At 52.5% G+C, this 18,408-nt stretch overlaps 2 protein-coding genes across 6 annotated transcripts; one reads left to right on the forward strand and one right to left on the reverse strand.

Annotated features, from left to right (window-relative positions):
• Positions 1 to 910: 910 nt before the first annotated feature.
• Positions 911 to 4,379, reverse strand: UROD (uroporphyrinogen decarboxylase). 3 transcript variants are annotated; one of them, XM_037817092.1, is made up of 11 exons: positions 4,258 to 4,379; positions 3,469 to 3,581; positions 3,271 to 3,350; positions 3,132 to 3,194; positions 2,878 to 2,892; positions 2,695 to 2,760; positions 2,408 to 2,569; positions 1,914 to 2,051; positions 1,652 to 1,752; positions 1,483 to 1,549; positions 911 to 1,145 (listed from the first exon to the last, which is right to left on the reverse strand). In XM_037817092.1, exons 1-11 carry the CDS (start codon positions 4,275 to 4,277, stop codon positions 984 to 986), a joined length of 987 nt encoding a protein of 328 aa, XP_037673020.1. In that variant the 5' UTR covers positions 4,278 to 4,379; the 3' UTR covers positions 911 to 983. The 3 variants fall into 3 exon arrangements, with proteins under 3 accessions (XP_037673020.1, XP_037673028.1, XP_037673012.1); XM_037817100.1 differs by lacking the exon at positions 2,695 to 2,760; XM_037817084.1 differs by having other exon boundaries at positions 2,695 to 2,892.
• Positions 4,380 to 5,748: 1,369 nt separating this feature from the next.
• HECTD3 (HECT domain E3 ubiquitin protein ligase 3) lies at positions 5,749 to 14,615 on the forward strand. 3 transcript variants are annotated; one of them, XR_005215379.1, is made up of 21 exons: positions 5,749 to 6,507; positions 6,771 to 6,863; positions 6,946 to 7,081; positions 7,361 to 7,476; positions 7,562 to 7,675; positions 8,216 to 8,298; positions 8,718 to 8,883; positions 9,114 to 9,195; positions 9,850 to 10,032; positions 10,176 to 10,228; positions 10,403 to 10,467; positions 10,628 to 10,731; positions 10,978 to 11,097; positions 11,199 to 11,288; positions 12,208 to 12,414; positions 12,710 to 12,839; positions 12,961 to 13,035; positions 13,142 to 13,223; positions 13,350 to 13,421; positions 13,596 to 13,801; positions 14,074 to 14,615. XR_005215379.1 is itself a non-coding variant. In XM_037827383.1 (21 exons), exons 1-21 carry the CDS (start codon positions 5,810 to 5,812, stop codon positions 13,678 to 13,680), a joined length of 2,580 nt encoding a protein of 859 aa, XP_037683311.1. In that variant the 5' UTR covers positions 5,751 to 5,809; the 3' UTR covers positions 13,681 to 14,615. The 3 variants fall into 3 exon arrangements, 2 of the variants coding, with proteins under 2 accessions (XP_037683310.1, XP_037683311.1); XM_037827383.1 differs by having other exon boundaries at positions 5,751 to 6,172; positions 6,347 to 6,507; positions 13,596 to 14,615; XM_037827382.1 differs by having other exon boundaries at positions 13,596 to 14,615.
• Positions 14,616 to 18,408: the final 3,793 nt, after the last annotated feature.

The raw sequence follows: 18,408 nt of genomic DNA on the forward strand, positions 1-18,408 counted from the left end.
ATCACGATTGCCCTTTTTTTAGCAAGTATGTGAACTCACAGTGCTTTTCTATAAATAAATCATGGATCACAGAAAAGATCATTTTTCTAAAAGCAGAAATTGTGTTCTCTTAATTAATGGTGCCCTTCTCTTCCTTTTCCACTGCCCTGTCTGGAACAAAGAGCTTGTTGGACCTACAGCTCAGTGGGCTCCTAATGGTCTAAGACGTAGGCGGAAAGCTGAAGAATTTCCTGTCATGCCAGACCCCTCTCCAGACCTCACAGGCATCTCAGAGCCTTGTCCCAGGAAGGAGGTGCCACTGTCCTGGGCAGAAACACCAAGATCATGAGAAAATTCCAGAGTTTGCTCAGTTAACCCTGTGTACCAAAGGGGCTTTTGGCTTCAGAGGCCTTCTGGCCTTAGTGATGGAATAATCCAAGGCATCAATCCTAAGTAACCCAGCCTCCTAGCTCTGAGTCTTTGTGTCTTCCTCACCTTTTGCCGTCAAAGCTGACAGCTCCTGAGCTTCTCCCTGCTCACGCAGACTCCATCTTCCTCCCCAGTCCTCTCTGAAGTGTTCTAGCCACTTCCATATCCATCTTTGGTCTATACTCCCCTCCCTCCCCAGACACAAAACACTGTTAATTTGACCACTGTATGCTGTGAGAGCCCCACCCCTTTCTCCACAAATGTCACATCCCAGCTGCTAGGAAGTCCTACCCAACCTCATGTAGCTCTGGGGCTTGGACATCTGACAGCAAGACAGCAATAAGGTGCCTGACCTTAATTCCTATAGTACGTCTTCACTGACACCTGAGCCCAATGACTTGTGGGAGAGGTTACAGAGAGAAGCCCCAAGGAAAGAATAGAGGTTGAGGAGGAGCTGAGGATAAGGGTACAGATCTTTTGCAAACAAAACCACACACTAGAATCCAATTCTGGGACTTTTATTTTTCTGGAAATAATCATATGTTGATGGTACTTGGGGGAGAAGGTATATATGCTCAGTTCTGTTGAAGCAGACGTGAGTGTCTGTGCACAGCATCCACAAAGGCCCCCACATGTTCTGGGTCCATATCAGGGTAAAGACCATGGCCCAGGTTGGCTATGTAGCGCCGTGGCCCAAAGCCATCCAGCATCTGCTGTACCAGCTGCCCGATCTCCTCCTGGGGGATCAACAGGGCACTGACTAAGGGGAGTGAGCGTGCAGCCCTCTGTCTTCTCTATACACAATAGTGAGAGACACACATAGGCATGCTTCTTCTCAGTGTTACTCATTCAATCATTAATTCAACAAAACTTATTGGATGCCTAGTATGAGCCAGGCACTAAGAAAACACAAATGAACAAAAACTCCCTGCCGTTTTATGTTGTATGTATGGGATGGGGGGAGGAGAATGGGAGAAACGGACACAATAATAGGACATAATAATACAACCATATCCACAGCTATATTGGTACAGAGGCAAACTCACAGACATGCATCGGGACCCTGGTTGTTACCTTGGATGCATACAGAGCACAGGGGTCCAGGTTGCCCTGCAAGGTGACAGTCTTTCCCACATGCTCCCTGAAAGAAGAGCCAGTGCCACATTCTGGCAACTGCTTATATAGGCAGCTGCCTCCCCACCCTTCCACCTCCACCTCTAGGGCCCACCCCTCCACCACTCACCGGGCTTTCTCTGGGGCCACAGTCCAGTCAAGCCCAACCACCTCATAGCCAGCCTGGGCCAGCTTCTCCAGGGCAAAATGCCCATCCTTGGCAAAGATGATCTGGGGAAAAGGGCAGATCTCAGGATACAGAGGTCCTTGCTACGCCCACTAGCCTTTCTCAGCTGCACCTCTGCTGCCCTCCAGTGGTCATTTCAGTCCATGCAGGATTTACGCATTAAGCGCTCAAGGCCCATCTTCACTCTCCGCTTCCCCATTCTCACCATGGGTACTGGTGCCAGGCCTGCCTCCTGCAGTCTAGCCTTCACCCGCTTGGCCACATCACGAATGTAGGGCAGTGCAAACTTGTTGAAGAGCTGTGGGCCAAGATGCCCTGCATGGGACTCAAAGAGCTGTAATGCCTATAGTTGCAGAGTGGTGAGGAGAAATATATAACATACAAAAAGGAAGTACTTTTCATGCAGAATGTGCCTCAGTTTTCCCCAAGGGACCTCAAGCCCTGATAGTACCTTAGATACAACCAGTTCCAACCAGTTCCTCCAGATCCCAGCACTAAGCCCTAGTCTTTGAACACACAGAGCATCAAGCCCCTCTGCCAGTGTCCAGGTGGGCTTGGCTGCTCCAGCCAGATTTTTGGAGACCACTCTCCTCTCATGCCTGACATTAAGGACCCTGCTCTCTCAGGTTCAGAGAACTCTATCACTTCAGGTCCTTATATACTAAACTCCAGCATACTTGTCTCACCTTCAGAACTTACCTGGGCACCAGCAGCCACTTGTCCTACCAGATACGGAACCAGAGTATCAGTAAGGATGCGAAGCAGGTGGTGACTGGCCTGAGGTCTCTGGTAGAGCCAGCGCTTCGCCTGAGCCATGGTGCTAGAGCTGCCACCCTCAACCATGTAGGTCATCAGGGTCCACTGAGAAGGATGTAGACATGTCACAGATGCAGAAGCCAAACGGATGCTTCCTTCCTTCCCTTGTCTACACCAGACCTACCAGAATGATATCCCCATGCCCAAGTCCCTTCCCTGTCCCACATTACCGGGGCACCAGCAAAGCCAATCAGTGGTACACGCCCAGCCAGCTGCTGTCTGGTAAGGGTGATGGCCTGGAACACATAACCCAGCTCAGAGGTTGCTGCTGCTGGATCTCGTAGGCGCCCCAGGTCCTGCTCTTCCCTTAATGGCTCTGGGAAGCTGGGCCCTTTTCCAGGCACCATGGTTACCTCCATGCCCAATGCCTGGAAGGGGAGAAAACATCTGGGTTCCCAACGTGGAACTCCAAAAGAGTCCAGCCCATGCCAGAAGAAAGAAGTAAGTCTCTGGACAAATTCCATCTCTTCCAACCTTAGCTTCCCCTCTGTCCAGTGAGGATAAGTGCTTATCTTGATCCCTGACTGGACTGATGGAAGGATTTACAAAGGGTCTCAGGGGGTCTTTTCTTTTTTTACCCATTCCAGAATCAGGTTTGAGTTGGTACCTGGGGTACCACAAGGATGTCGGAGAAGATGATGGCAGCATCCAGAGGGAAGCGACGCAGTGGCTGTGGGGAAGAGGAGACAGGTTGCTAGGTGGCAAGCTGAGGGCAGAAATCCATCCCTCCTTTGTGAACCTCTCACCTGCAGAGTCAGTTCACAGCAGGCCTCAGGGGAGCGACAGGTGCTGAAAAAGTCCTGGGCAGCCCGGGTTTCCCTAAACTCTGCAGGCAGGAGAGGAAAGGCTGGGCTTAGCCTTGAAGCCCTTGAGAGCCCTCCTCACTCCTGAAAAACTTTTCATCCTCCATTGTTTTACCGAGACTCCCAGACCCTGACTCTGACCTGGTAAGTAGCGGCCTGCCTGCCGCATGCACCAAACGGGAGTGTAGTCTGTATCCTCCCCCCAGGCTGCTCGCAGGAATGTGTCATTCTTCAGCTCCGGAAAATTCTGGTGTCTGGAAATCAGGTTGGGAGGAGGTGGGTTTGGTAGGGATAGATATCAGTATCCGACTCTAGGTTTGGGGGTGGGGAAGGCGCGTGTTCTTAGGCGAATTCAGTCCAGTACACTATCTCCCTCCTTCAGGCCAGTTCCCAAGCCCGCGGCTCCCCACCCACTGTGCCTCCTTTCTGCCTATCGGGTGATACACAACCACAAAAGGGCCCGAGCTGGGGCCTCTTCCTGACACTCAGGCCCAGGTCCACCAAACTCAAAGCAACTGGAGGGACTGGGGGAGGGGACGAAAGCCTAGTTAAGGATAGATTGGGAGTCTTCAGGGCAGGGAATCTCAGGAACGGATGTTCCAGTGGGTTGGTTCCGGGACTGGGAGATTCCCAGCCAAGGGGGAGTGGGGGTGGTAGTCAAGGAGGGATCAGAGTTGAGGGTCCCGGAATAGGGTTCCTAGTTGAAGATTAGAACGTCCTGGAGGCTTTCTCGAAATTAAAATTAGTTAATTTTATTAACTAATTAATTAATTAATTTATTTAATTTATTTAAATAAATAAGCTGTCCCTGGAATGAAGTTCTCAGAAATCCGTGGCTGAGGTTCAGGTCGAGAGATCTCCAGGGTGGGGGAAGGGAAGTATAGGGACAGAAGCCCCACTGGCCAAACCAGCGTGCAACGGAGCACTCACCGCAATCCGTTCGCCTCCATGGTAAACTATAGCTGCAAGCAGTCCCCACGTTACTCTGAATCCTGCCCAGGCTCCGCCCCTTCCTGAAGTGAGCCAAGGGCGTCGCCATATTTAAAGTCACATGATCAGGCCCCAGTGACAGCTCCCGGGTGCCCTAGCTGCTGCCGGTAGAACCCCTACCTCTCTTCACCGTAAAGTCCGCTGTAGCGGCGCAGAACAAACGCAAAAAAAAAAAAAAAAAAAAAAAAAAAAAAAAAAAAAAAAACTACTGTAACTACATCTTAGGGAGGCGTAAGGAATTTGTTCTCCTCTGATGACCTGGAAACCCCGAAGTCTCGGCCCATGTCTCACTCTCCATGATTGTGTCTTACAGCAGATGATGAAACGAACTGAAATCATTATATGTTTACATTAACTACTAAGAGCCGGACATTATATACTAGGTGCAGTCGTTACCGTGGTGAACAAGACAGCCACTGCCTGTATGGAACTACAGACTTGGGGGCGGAGAAAGAAGCCGGCAATCACAATAGTAAATGTTTTAAGAGGGAGAAGCTGGAAGCAACTAGCAAAGGCACCTAGCTTAATTGGGAAAGGGCGAGCGGCGGGGGGCAGGGGGGCAGAGTTCCTAGCAGAGAACAGCAGGTGTAAAGAGAAGACCCAAAAGCGTAAATGGCTGCTATGGGAACCAGGTAGAGGCTGGAGGTGTCCACAGTGTCCAGGCCATGCAGTGCAGTGCGCGTTCACATGCTCCTGTGGAAGTCCGGTAGCATGCAAACAGCTTGGAGGGGAGAATATGGAAAACTGTCAAAATTACATGGGATCATTTATGATTTCTTTCTTGATAACTTCAGTTAATTGAAAACTACATCAAAACAATTTCTGTTTCCTCCTTGATTGTACTTCACAATAGCTCTTGTTCATCTGTCTTTGCCCCTTCCCTTCCCACCACTGTGGCCTCTCCTCTCACCTGGTTCAGAATTACCAGAAGAAACTGCATAATGGCCTTTAGTGTCTTGGAATTAGAAGAAGCAACAGGACCAAACCAGAATGACTCAAGTGGCAGGGCTAGGGGTGATTCTCCCAAACATTTTAGTCACACGGCCCCCAGGATGAGGAGCCAGGGATGCCCAGCAGAAGAAGTCTAGTGGTCTGATCTTTTAAAATATACCTCTGGTGGTAGTATGACTGGTTGGAATGCGGGGTGTCGTGGTGGCCCGGGAAGTTAAAACAATAGACTGGAGGACCAGAAAAGTGGCTATTGCAATAATCCAGGCTACAGAGAACAATGGGAAGCAGTGGGGGGTGGAAAGGGGGAATTGATCAGGTAGAAACGACGAAACCTGGGTCTGATTGGCCGGGTGACGGGAACGGGGTAAGTATTATGTCTGAGCTCAGAGTATAAGGGGCAATAATGGTGTGAGTGCTTAGTCCAAAACATACGGCGAAGGCTGGCCGGAGGCGGGGCAAGGCGTGGTGGGAAGCTTGGTGAGCGGTGCCTGCCGCCGCTCTCGGCGCTGCTTTGCCTCTGAGCTCCGTTCGCCCTTTAGCCATGGCTGGCCCGGGCGCGGCGCTGGAGTCCCCGCGGCAGCTGCTGGGTCGCGTGCGCTTCCTGGCAGAGGCAGCGCGGAACCTCCGCACCGGGAGCCCGCTGCCGGCGGCGCTGGCTTTCGTGCCGCGCGAGGTGCTCTACAAGCTTTACAAAGACCCGGCGGGACCGTCACGCGTGCTGCTGCCGGTGTGGGAGGCGGAGGGCCTGGGGCTGCGCGTGGGCTCCGCAGGTCCAGCGCCGGGTACCGGATCCGGGCCTCTCCGCGCCGCCTGCGACAGCATCGAACTCCGTCGCGGTGCCTGTGTGCGCACCACGGGCGAGGAACTGTGCAACGGCCACGGGCTCTGGGTGAAGCTGACCAAGGTGCGGCCTGCCTTGCTTGGGGCCCCGCAAAAGATTCCCAGGCCAGCGAAGCCCCCGATTGTTCCCTCCCATACTGAGCTGGCACTGCGTTCAGTGCCCTTTGCCCTGGGCTGGGCAGGGCGGGCCGCTGGGCAGCTCCCTGATGGCTGTCCCCAATCTGGTGCGTCCCGGCAGGAACAGTTGGCCGAGCACCTAGGCGACTGCGGGTTGGACGAAGGCTGGCTGCTGGTGTGCCGCCCGGCCGAGGGCGGGGCCCGCCTGGTGCCCATCGACACCCCCGACCACCTCCAGCGGCAGCAGCAGCTCTTCGGCGTGGACTATCGGCCAGTGCTCAGGTCCTGCACCCTAAGGGGCGAGGCTCCCTGCTAGGCTGGGAGGAGCAGGCAACACTCTGGCACCGGCCTTGGGTTGAGATATTGGAGGGGAGGCAGGGTTAAGAGCCGGAAGGGGTGGAACGAGAAGCGGGCTGGGGTGGGGCTTCTGGAAGCCTGGTCTGGAGAAAGTTGGTTTTCTGGGGAAGGCTTCAGGGCCTGGAGGGGGTGTCCTGCTCGCTGATCCCTTCTCATCTTACCTCCTCACCCCACCCCCGTGACCACAGATGGGAGCAGGTGGTGGACCTGACGTACTCGCATCGCCTTGGCTCTAGGCCTCAGCCGGCAGAAGCGTACACGGAAGCTGTTCAAAGGCTGCTGTGAGTGAGCTGGGACCCGAATAGGGAGGAGGAGGAGGCTCCTGTCTGGGCCTGACCTAATTAGGGACTTGGGGTTGCTTAGCTATGTGCCCCCGACATGGACCTACGAGTGCGACGAAGACCTGATCCACTTCTTGTACGACCACTTGGGCAAAGAGGATGAGAACCTGGGTAGCGTCAAGCAGTACGTGGAGAGCATAGACGTTTCCTCCTACACGGTGGGTTCTGGGACTCCCCCTACCCCAGGCAGGATCCTTCAAGGCTAGATCCAGAATCCCCACCTCCAACGAGGCCAAACCCAACTCCCAACATACCAGACCTCGTCCAGCCCCTCATCTTAGAAGTCCTATAGGGACCCCTCTAGTCACTCCCCCACCTGTGGCCATGTCATTTGCCCTGTTGACCCAAGCCACTTTCTGTTTTGTGCTCCCTAGCCAAAGCACACCTCCAGTGCAGGGAGTGAGGGTAACCTGATGCATCTTTCTTCCCCTCTTCAGGAGGAATTCAATGTGTCCTGCCTGACGGACGGCAATGCAGACACTTACTGGGAGAGTGATGGGTCCCAGTGCCAGCACTGGGTACGGCTTACCATGAAGAAAGGGACCATTGTCAAGTGAGTGGGCTCTGGGGCAGGGCAGACGGGTGAACTACATGCCCATGAGTACACAGAGACCCATGTGCCCATTCTGATTCCCTAGGAAGCTGCTACTCACAGTCGATACCACGGATGACAACTTTATGCCTAAGCGGGTGGTGGTCTATGGAGGCGAAGGGGACAACCTGAAGAAGCTGAGTGACGTGAGCATTGACGAGTGAGCGAGCTGGCCTGAAGTGTCCGGGACAGGGGCAGTGGGTGGGGGGGATCCCAGCAGTGGGGCCCAGCTTGAAAGCATAAGGTGGGTGGACCCTAGCAATCCCTGATGGACTAGAGGGGAGGGTGTCTTAGTTTGCTAGGCCTGCTATGACAAAAACCACCGACTGGTTGTTTTAAACAAGAGGAATTTATTGTCTCACTGTTTGGGAGCCTAGAAGTCCCAAATCAAAGTCTCAACAGGCTGTGCTTTCTCCCAGAGTCTGTAGCGTTCTGGTACTGGCTTGCCACTGGGGATCCTCTGTCACATGGCGATCTCTCTCACCTTGTGTCTGCTTTTCTGATTTCTGCTGACTTATGGCTTCTACTCCCACCCAATTTGCTATGCTTATAAGAACTTCACCTCAACTAATAATAGCATCTTCAGAAGTTCTATTTACAAATGGGTTCAAACCCACAGGAATGCAGATTAAGGCCTGAACATGTCTTTTGTGGGGGACGTGATTCATTCTCCAACAGTGCCTCACACCCATCTCTTCAGGACCCTGATTGGAGATGTTTGTGTCCTGGAGGACATGACCGTTCACCTCCCAATCATCGAAATCCGCATCGTTGAGTGCCGAGGTGGGGCTTGCAGCTATAGGGAGGGAAAAGAGGCTCCAGTGTGTACACGGGGCAAGCTGGCAGTGGAGAGGAGGATGGGCTTGGAGATTGGGGTGAAAATGGTAGCTGAGCTAACTCCAGAACTTGAGGTTTGGGGACCTGGAATGGGTGGGAGGTGCCTTAAAAACCATAGCAGTGCTTGGGCCCATCTGGGAGAGGAGCTGAGTGGAGACCTTCGGGGATCCCAACAGTATGTGGTGGACAAAGCCAGCAAAAAACATATAAATCACAATTGGGTGAGTAGAAGGGAATCCCAGAAGTTCCAAGATTCTAGGGGCTAAGTGTGACAAAAGGCTGAGCAGTAAGGAGCCATCAATAGGTCTGGAGACAAAGGAGGCAGCAGGTATAGTAAATCACCTCAATTTGACCCCTTCCCTCAGATGATGGAATTGACGTGCGTCTTCGAGGGGTCAAGATCAAGTCTTCTAGGCAGCGGGATCTAGGGCTGAACGCAGACCTGTTCCAGCCAGCCAATCTGGTGCGATATCCACGCCTGGAAGGCACGGACCCAGAAGTACTGTACCGCAGAGCTGTTCTCCTGCAGAGGTGCCTGTGGCCCTGGACCTGCCAGGCCCTCCCCTCCCCTCACCCTGAGCCATGGGTGTCTGGGTGGAGATGGACCCCATAGTCCTACACTATAAGCTGTTCCTCTTCAAGGGTCAGAACCACCCCTGGGCCCTGCCTCCTCCATGTTCCTGTATGTTGGGGAGGGGGACTGCAGCTCACATTCGTGCCCAGCTCTTCAGCTACAGTAATCTTTGCCCACCCCACCCTAGATTCATAAAGATCCTGGACAGTGTCCTGCACCACCTGGTACCTGCCTGGGACCACACACTGGGCACCTTCAGTGAGATTAAGGTGAGCCTGACCCACCCAGTACTGGCCTTGGCAGTGGGCTCCCCCTTCCCGTTCATGTAGTCGTTCGCTCTGCAGCAGAGAGAGAGTTCCCAAACCCTGCGCTGACCTTTGCTGGGCTTTAGCTGCACAGGGAAAAGGCCAGACACAGATGGTGAAAATTTAAGTGTTTTGGGAGCCATCCCCAGGTGAATATGTGGAATACACAGGTGCTGGGGGAGGAAACGTGACAGCAGGGAGAGGGCAGGTGACACGAATGATGCATGCTGGGAGTTACCAGCAGATCAGGATGAACTAGTCTAGAGGAAAGCATGCAGGTAGGTGCAAGCAGGACACGGATGAAGCTGGAAGGGCGTGGGCAGGAAGCAAGGCCAGTAGCAGAGGGTCCCTTGGGCCAGGTTGTGAAACAGAGACTTTGTCCCAGGTCACCAGAGCCATTGGAAAGGTTCAGGTTTTAAGTAAGGGAATGATAATGTTGGGGTTTTGTTTTAGAAAGCTCCCCCGGTGGCTGGTCTGAGGGAGGGACTAGAGGCAGAGATGGATGGTGAGGCTTAGACTGGAACCGTGGAACTGGGTTGAGACATAGAGGAGACGGTCCCCAGACCTGGACAGAGGCTGACCTCCCCCTCGTCCTGCCCTGGCCACCTTCCTCATCAGCAAGTGAAGCAGTTCCTGCTGCTGTCACGCCAGCGGCCCGGCTTGGTGGCCCAGTGCCTGCGAGACTCGGAGAGCAGCAAGCCCAGCTTCATGCCACGCCTGTACATCAACCGGCGCCTTGCCATGGAGCACCGGGCCTGCCCCTCACGGGACCCTGCCTGCAAGAACGCAGTCTTCACCCAGGTCTGGAGCGCCTGGGGTCAGACTGAGGGAGGGTCAGTAAAGGGCCTGGGGGCTGGGCCCAGAGGGAGCTGAGGGAGGTCTTCAGGCCAGAGTGGGGCCAGGACTTGACAGACTTCCCCCCAACCTCCCCCCTGCACACCCAGGTTTATGAAGGCCTCAAGCCCTCTGACAAGTACGAGAAGCCCCTGGACTACAGGTAGGGCACCGGGGTGAGGGACTTGCTCAGGGACGTACGTGCACACACATGCCCACACACTCCCCCAGCACCCCCCGTCTTTACCCATCTGTAGCCCCTTCTCCCAGCTGGTCTCTGGGCTGGTGAACTGTCCTGAGCCCTGGCCCGGCGTGCTGACAGAGGTCCACCCTGCAGGTGGCCCATGCGCTATGACCAGTGGTGGGAATGTAAATTCATCGCAGAAGGCATCATTGACCAAGGTGAGGCCCTGAGGGAGGTTGACAAGGGTCCTGCCTGCTGCCCTATTTGGGGTGGTAACGGTTGCTGGGGTCAACACCTAACCAAGATGGGGGTTCTGCTCATCACCCCATTATGGGGCTGAGCTCCTGTGCGCACTGCTGAGGGCATGTGTGCTTTCAGGGGGTGGTTTCCGGGACAGCCTAGCAGACATGTCAGAAGAGCTGTGCCCTAGCTCGGCGGATACCCCTGTGCCTCTGCCCTTCTTTGTGCGCACAGCCAACCAGGTAATCGAACCCTCACTTCCCAGTTCGTTTCTGCTACTCTGTCCCTGCAAAGCTTCCAAGTGCCAGGCTGTACTAGAGAAGAGCCAAGGGAGGGACTGAGTTGCCTGAGAAACCCTCTGGGCCGAAAGGGAGAGAAAGTGCATTCAGAGGAGATCTTTCAGGTCTCCCAATGGAAGGTGCTCGGAGAAGTCTTTGGGGAGCTGGGGTCCATCCCCTGCCGCACCGACAGCTCTGTCTCTGGGGCAGGGCAACGGTACTGGTGAGGCCCGCGACATGTACGTGCCCAACCCCTCCTGCCGAGACTTTGCCAAGTATGAGTGGATCGGACAGCTGATGGGGGCTGCCCTTCGGGGTAAGGAGTTCCTGGTGAGTAGCTGAATACAGCTGCCCTGGCCTCCAGAGGGAAGGAAGAGCCCACAAATGGGCAGTTCAGGGTGAGAAGGCAGTAGTGAGTCCTTGTCCTGCAGGTCCTGGCTCTGCCTGGCTTTGTGTGGAAGCAGCTCTCTGGTGAGGAGGTGAGCTGGAGCAAGGACTTCCTTGCTGTGGACTCGGTCCTGGTGAGTAAGGCCTGGAGCCATTGTTTCCTCTGCCCAGCCCCTAAGGTTGGTGTTCCCCAGGGCTCTGCCCCAGACCACTGTCTTCTCTTACCACACACGTTCTCTCTCCAGTTTTGTCTACTCCCATGCTCCAATCTCTGTCTTTATTCTGATGGCCCCTAAATCCTTTCCTCTAGCCCTAGGCTCACTTCTAAGCATCTGCCTCTTGGACATCCCACAGAGATGGCACCTGAGGCTCAGCACACTCTATCTTCTCCCCAGGCGACTGACCTCTGGGGCTCCCTGTCTCAGAATGGCACCTCCACCTGCCCCTCCCCATGCCAGAGCCCTCAGTGTCAGCCTTCCCTCCTCCTCCCTCACCTCCCACATTCTCTCAAGTCTCTCTCCTAAAGGTCTCTGGTTCAGGCCATCTTCCTTTCCGACTCAACCACTTAGTGTCAAAGCTAATGTCCCTGTCTCCGTTCTGATTCTTCTGATCTCTAAGCAGCCAGAGAATGCTTTCACTCTCCTTATTTAAACCCTTTGACGACTCTGGTCTGGGCTCAGGACAAAATGCTGAATCTGGAAAGGCCTTACATGATCCTTGTATCTCCGGGTTCTTAGTTCATGTTTATGCTGCTGCCAAACAGGTCTTTTGCTCCTTCCACTTTCCTCCAAGATGCTTCCTTGTGGCCCAGCCAACTCCCAGCCATGACTTGGGTCTCAGCTTAGATGCCATTTTCTCCAGGATGCCTTCCCTGGCTCCAGGGCTGGTCAGGTGTTAGCTCAGTGTTTTCACAGCCCTTGTACTGACCCCTTCCCTGCCCTCATTGCCTGCGTGGGGACTGTCTTCCACCACTTCTTTGTGAACACGTTGAGTAAAGGCAGAGACTGTCTCCACCATAAACAGCTGATCCCTACTCCCCTCTCCAACCACCAGGTGAAGCTCCTGGAAGTGATGGAAGGAATGGACAAGGAGACATTTGAGTTCAAGTTTGGGAAGGAGCTAACATTCACCACGGTACTGAGTGACCAGCAAGTGGTAGAGCTGATCCCTGGGGGCTCAGGCATCGTGGTGGGATATAAGGACCGTTCCCGTTTCATCCAACTGGTGCAGAAGGCACGGCTGGAGGAGAGCAAGGAGCAGGTACTACTCAGGAGCCAGTGGAACTGCGAGAGTCGACTCTACCATGCCTTCGCCCCTATTAGGCACAGCCCAGCCCAATAGGCCACGAGGACCCAACCCCAAGAACTCATGTCCCACCATTCCTCAGCTCCACGTTCCTCCTGATGAGGGGGGCACAGAGAGATCCCCAGTACTGAGCAAAGACCCGTGACCCCCGCTTACCTCCATGAAGGGAGGTCAAGTGTTCCCACCACACACTGAGAGAGAGTTATGCCATCTTCTGCAGCCAAGGCCACCTCTCCTCTCCCCTCCCCAGGTGGCAGCCATGCAGGCAGGTCTGCTGAAGGTGGTGCCACAAGCTGTGCTGGACTTGCTGACCTGGCAGGAGTTGGAAAAGAAGGTCTGTGGGGACCCTGAGGTCACTGTGGATGCTCTGCGCAAGCTCAGTGAGTCTCCGGTGGTGGGCCAGGGTGAAGGGTGCAGCACAGCACGGAGGCAGGGCTTAAGGACAGGGCAGGGAAGGGCAGGGCAGGACCTGATGGTGACTTCTGGCCTTGTCCCTCCCAGCCCGGTTTGAGGACTTCGAGCCATCAGACACACGGGTGCAGTATTTCTGGGAGGCACTGAACAACTTCACCAACGGTCAGTGGAGGAGGGCAGAGTGGTGCCCGGGTTCATGCTCTGCTCGTGGGAGACAGAGTCTGGGGTAGAAGTTGTAGACATACCAGCTTCCTTCCCCTCGATACAGAGGACCGGAGCCGCTTCCTGCGCTTTGTCACGGGCCGCAGCCGCCTGCCGGCACGGATCTACATCTACCCAGACAAGCTGGGGTGAGTGCAGAAGAGAGCTCCCAAGGGGCTGGGGCAGCCGTCTGTCCCCTGTACTCACACACCAGACCCTTGCCCCATGTGTGCCCCTGCAATTCTTCCTTACCTGTGGCCCATCCATGCCTCCAGATACGAGACCACAGACGCATTGCCTGAGTCTTCCACCTGCTCCAGCACCCTCTTCCTACCACACTACGTCAGGTGGGTTGCCTAGGCCTGAGCCTAGAGAGTGTGGTGGGGAGGGGGGAGGTAGCACCCACCAGTGGGGAAATGGACTTCAGCAATGAAGTGCAAAGCTGGAGCCCCATCACCCCTGGTGGTGACGGAGGGATCCCTGTAGCTGGCACTGACCAGGTCCCTGCCTGCCCTGGGCAGTGCCAAGATCTGTGAGGAGAAGCTCCGCTACGCTGCCTACAACTGTGTGGCCATTGACACAGACATGAGCCCTTGGGAGGAGTGAGGCAGCGTCGGGGGGCAGCTGCGAGTCCGGCAAGATTGCTCCTGCGTGGGTCCCGCTTGGCCCTGCCCAGGACAAACACAGCTTCCCCCAACCAGTTCAGATCTGCGCTCCTGGAGCTGAGGTGCTTGGAAAAAGACATGCACACCTGTCCTGCGTGCAGTTGGGGTGGGGGCAGTAGGTTCAGATTGGTGGCCCAGCCCCCCGGATCCACAAGCCCTATTCGTGCTGGAGTGTGCCTCTGAGGTATTAGCCTCTGTGAGAAGGAATCTTCCACAAGCCCAGCACAAGCTGCCCCGGCCTGAGCTACTTGAAGGGGGCCTTTCAGCCCCCCACCCCGTGGACTTTGCTTCCATTTTTTCGCTTCTTTTTCTTCTTGTTTCTCTCTGGCTTCAGCCTGGACGCTAAACTAAACACATTGGAGGGTGATAGAGGTCACTGCCAAGCATGGAGCCAGGCGTGGGTAAGGAGTGATGTTCCATCCTCCTTGGGTCCATTCTCCAAGAACGACTCACCCTCTCCCTCACACACTGGTCTTTTCCTCCTCTCCTTCCGTACCCGAGGTATGAGCTCTGCCCTTCTTCCTCCACCCCAGTCTCAGCCGACAAAGAGCCACCACCTTCCCTGGCTCGGAAACCACATCCACTCAAATTCAGATCTACCACCACATCGTAATATTTGTATCGCCTGCAGCCTGACTCCCTGACTGCAGTCTCACTCTCAAGATTTTGCACAGGTTAAGGCCAGTTATGTCCAGCTCTGAAGCCTTCAATAGCTCCCCCTTACCCAACTCGAAAATAAAACCTAGACTTTAAATCTGCTCCTCTGGCTATGCACATGCCTGCCCCAGCCCTCCCTCCTTTCAGGGCCTCCATGACACTTCATCAAAAGAAAGCCTTGCACATAGGGAAACTGAATAAATGGATGAATTCACGCCTTCAGAGTGTGTTTATTGGGCTCCTGTGCCAAGCACAGTAAGTGCATAGAGAAACCACTCTATCCTGGAAGAGCTAGGGAAGGTTCTTCCGGGACTGCAGGGCCAGGCTGGGAGCCAGGGAGGTGTGGGCCAAGTGGGAGTTGGGGCCCCATTGCCTCAGAAGCAAAAAAAAAAAAAAAAAAAAAAGTGGGGGTGGGGGACGCTGGCTTGACATCTCCTGGGATGGGTGTGGTAACTGTTGGAGGATGGGATCCACCCTCTGGGACCAAGTAGGCTGAAGAGTTTGACACGGTAGAGGACAAAGACCTGAGATGGCTAATAAACCAATCAAGTCAGGATTTTGACCCGGAGAGAGGTGGCAGCACACAACCCCTCCCCCTCCAGTTGCCACCCAACCCGAGGCACAGTCTTTAAGAGCAAGCATCCTGTGAGAGACCCCGTGTGGAAACAGCCCCTCCCGCAGTGGCAGTCACACCCCGAAGCCCGGACCCAGGGTCCTGTGGGGAGAGGAGCACTTGTCATGGTACAATGTGAGACATGTCGTGGTCGTGACCGTGACCGTGACCGTGTCCGGTCGCCCAGCCAAGGGGCAGGCACGGGATCCCACTCTAGGAGCGCTTCCCGGCGCCGTTCTCTGGGGCGCACCCCGACGCTGCCCTGTCTGGGAAACCCAATTTTCCGCGAGGTGCATGAAAGCCCCTCCCCGGGGGGTGCGGCGCGCCCGGAGGCCCCCTCTCTCCTCCCAGCGCCCCCGCCCGGCCTCCCGAGCAGCCCGCGCCCCGGCCGCACCCCAGTCCCTGCGCCTTGGGTGGTCCACACGCGGCGTCTCTCGGGCAGCCCTTTCCCGCTCAGAAAGCAGCTGGGAATCCCGGCCGCCGCCAACCCCACCCAGGTCGGCTCTTCCGAAGAAGTTCTCTCCCGCTGGTCGGGACCCGGACGGCCGCCCCCAGCGTTCGCTCGCGCGCACCCGGGACGCCGGCAGGAGGTAGTTCGGTGGTGTTTCCGGTTCTGGCCATGTGTCCTTGCGTACCTGTTTAGCTGTTTCCTTAGGATAGCTTCCCCAAATCACTTCATCAAATGGCATACACAGTTTTAGGGCTTTTGATACTGGCAAATTGCGGTCCAGGTAGAAAGTGGCAAGTTTCACTCCCTCAGGTATCTATTTCCTAAACTCTCACCAACCTTGGGCATTAACGTTTTTAAAAAAATATTTAACAATTTGATGTGCCAAAAAATAGTATGATTGTCATTTTTTTTTTTGCGTTTCTTTGATTATTATATTGAGCATTTGCTTTTATTCATTGTGACTGCTCTTTATGTACTTTTGCCCATTTTTCTCTTCGTTTAATTATGTTTTTCTTACTGATTTGTAAGCATCTTTACATAGCTCTAAATGAAGACAAGCTTGGTCATGGCTTCCCACCCTCTTAGTGTAAGGCACTGTGCTAAGTGCTGTGTATTTATTATCTTCTTTTATCTTCTCAGCAGCTCTTTGAAGCAGTTATTAAAGAACCTAGAGCAAAGAGTTAGGAGACTTGCTCAGTCATGTAAATTGTGAGCTGGAACTTGGAAGGTGGGCTGCCAGCTCCAGAGCCTGCGACTTGGTCACTAAGGAGATGTTTATTAACTCCTTTGTCTGCCATGGCAGAAGTTGCAAATTTTTTCCTAGTTTGTCCTTTGCCTTTTAATTAATTTTTTTTAATGTACAAAATTTTAAATTTTTCTGAATTCAAAATCTTTTTCTTCACAAATAAACTGCTTATGGGATGCATACCACAAGGAGGCAATAGAGTATTCTAGTTAGGAGCCTCTGGAGCCAGCCTGCCTGTATTGTCACATACTAGCTATCGACTGTGGACAAGGTCTTAACTTCTCTGTGCCTCAGATTCCACCTTTTCAGAATGAGGCGATAATCATGGTGCCCACCTCATCCTGTTGTTGACAGGAATTACTAACCTAATCCAGGAAAGCCTTTAAAATGGTGCCCGGCACGTGCTATCAAAAGAACATTAGTCATTGTCATAGGATTCTTAAAGTCCTTCCCCACCGAGAGTAGATCAACAATAGCCTAATTTTTATTGATAGTTACATCATTTCATTCTTCACATGTAACTCTTTAATCCATCTAAAATTAATTCTGTGAAATTTGTGAAGTTTTGCATTTATCTTTTCCCAAATCCTTAGCCAACTTCCTTGGCTTTCTTTTCTAAATTACCTACCCTTTCCCCTATGCTACCTTTTCACCTACATATCATCATTACATACTAAATTTTTATGTATAAGAAGCCCTTGTTTTGCATGGTAGTGCAGGACCATAAAAATGATTCTGCAAACTGAAACCAAACAAAGAAATCTTAATAATCCATGGCAAAAAAAATTGATTATTCCTTGACCTTTAAAACTTTTTTGTCAAAACATTAAAACTCTTACTGTCAATTATAAATGTATAGGGAAATGAAAAAATAGTAAAACTTTATTTAATACATTGCAATTTAAATCAGAAAATTGAAAACTAAAGTGTTTTTCTCTGTGTGAAAAACTTACCAAGAATAATTTAAACAGCACCGGTCTCCTTTATCTTCTTCTCATGTAACTATGATACAGAGTAAGCATCTTTTCTATGCCTCAGTGAATTGTCACACTCCCTTCTAAGTTTGGATCAGCTTCCAACATTTTATTCTTTGTGCTTTTACTGTCATGAAGTATCTCTGAGAGTTCCTTTAATGTGAAGTTCTTTTGCCAGCATCCCCTCCTCTGCAAAACATCTTCATCCTATTTGTTACAACTACTTTTTTTCATTTATGGGATCAGGTTGCTTTCACAAGTTCCTCTGGCTGCATATTGACAGTCTCTGAAATAGTGACACTGTCGATATCCCACAATCACCCATTTCTTCTATAATTCCATTCACATTCACTTTGAATTTCACTTCCTGCATTATCATTTTCCATTTCTTTGCTGCCCTTTCAATTTTTTTTTGGCCAAGTCTCTCTTTGGAGTATCCATTTTTGTAAAATGTCACATGTGATTATCACCAGGAGAAAAGGAGGCAGCACAACTACACTCTTTGCTGTCTATGCATGAACTAAAAAACAGATGCACAATGACCAGTTGCCAACAGACATCGAAAGACGTGATATGATTGGTCACTGATCATGATGCACCTTTGTTATTTGTGTAGTGAGTAGTAGACCGAGGGGCTAGTAGGGAAGTTTGTATTTACTACAAGTGATCACAGTTAATATGCCATGGTAACCACAATGTGAATCATGCTGGAGAATGGTGTTATTTTACAACATGGTGGTAACTGAAGAGCCATGCCTCCAACTGAAGAGGACTGCCTGTATACCTAATTCTCACATGTTGTTTCATCTGTTTCTGGATTAAAGTTCTACCCCCCAAAATCCATTCATATTCCATCCACCCTTTAATTATTGTAGTTTTAGAACTCATATTACAATTTCACAGGACAAGGTCCACCCTTATTACTCTTTTAAAAATTTTTCTTGGCTCTTAAAAGGCATTCTTTCTGCAACTGAACATTAAGAAACATGCTCTTTTTCTCAAAGCCTGAAACTGAGTTCATCAGCAACCAAAGCCCCTCATTTGTTTATTGTTTTTGTGAAAACCTTCAAAATGCCCTCTGCTGCCCAGCTCAGCTTCAGTTACTAGTGTAAACAAAGCTCTATGTCCAAGCAGAATTGCGGTCCTGCTGGGGACAATGGAGGGCTTTTTTTTCTTTAGAAATAAAAACCTAGAGTACACTTGTCAGAACTTTTGTTTCCGCAGTGACC

Source organism: Choloepus didactylus, chromosome 2 (genome assembly GCF_015220235.1).
Source record: "Choloepus didactylus isolate mChoDid1 chromosome 2, mChoDid1.pri, whole genome shotgun sequence".
In the NCBI taxonomy this organism is placed as follows: Eukaryota; Metazoa; Chordata; class Mammalia; order Pilosa; family Megalonychidae; genus Choloepus; species Choloepus didactylus.

Bases quoted from the DNA above. Each gene is read 5' to 3' on its own strand.
- UROD (XM_037817084.1), bottom strand. From the start codon at position 4,277: ATGGAGGCGAACGGATTGCG. The intron at 2,893-3,131 runs GTACCAACTCAA...CTCCCCTTCCAG, and splicing joins ACATCCTTGTGGTACCCCAG to GCATTGGGCATGGAGGTAAC. The intron at 2,570-2,694 runs GTAATGTGGGAC...CATCCTTCTCAG, and splicing joins TTGGCTTTGCTGGTGCCCCG to TGGACCCTGATGACCTACAT.
- HECTD3 (XM_037827382.1), top strand. From the start codon at position 5,810: ATGGCTGGCCCGGGCGCGGCGCTGGAGTCCCCGCGGCAGCTGCTGGGT. The intron at 12,840-12,960 runs GTGAGTCTCCGG...TGTCCCTCCCAG, and splicing joins GGATGCTCTGCGCAAGCTCA to CCCGGTTTGAGGACTTCGAG. The intron at 13,422-13,595 runs GTGGGTTGCCTA...TGCCCTGGGCAG, and splicing joins TTCCTACCACACTACGTCAG to TGCCAAGATCTGTGAGGAGA.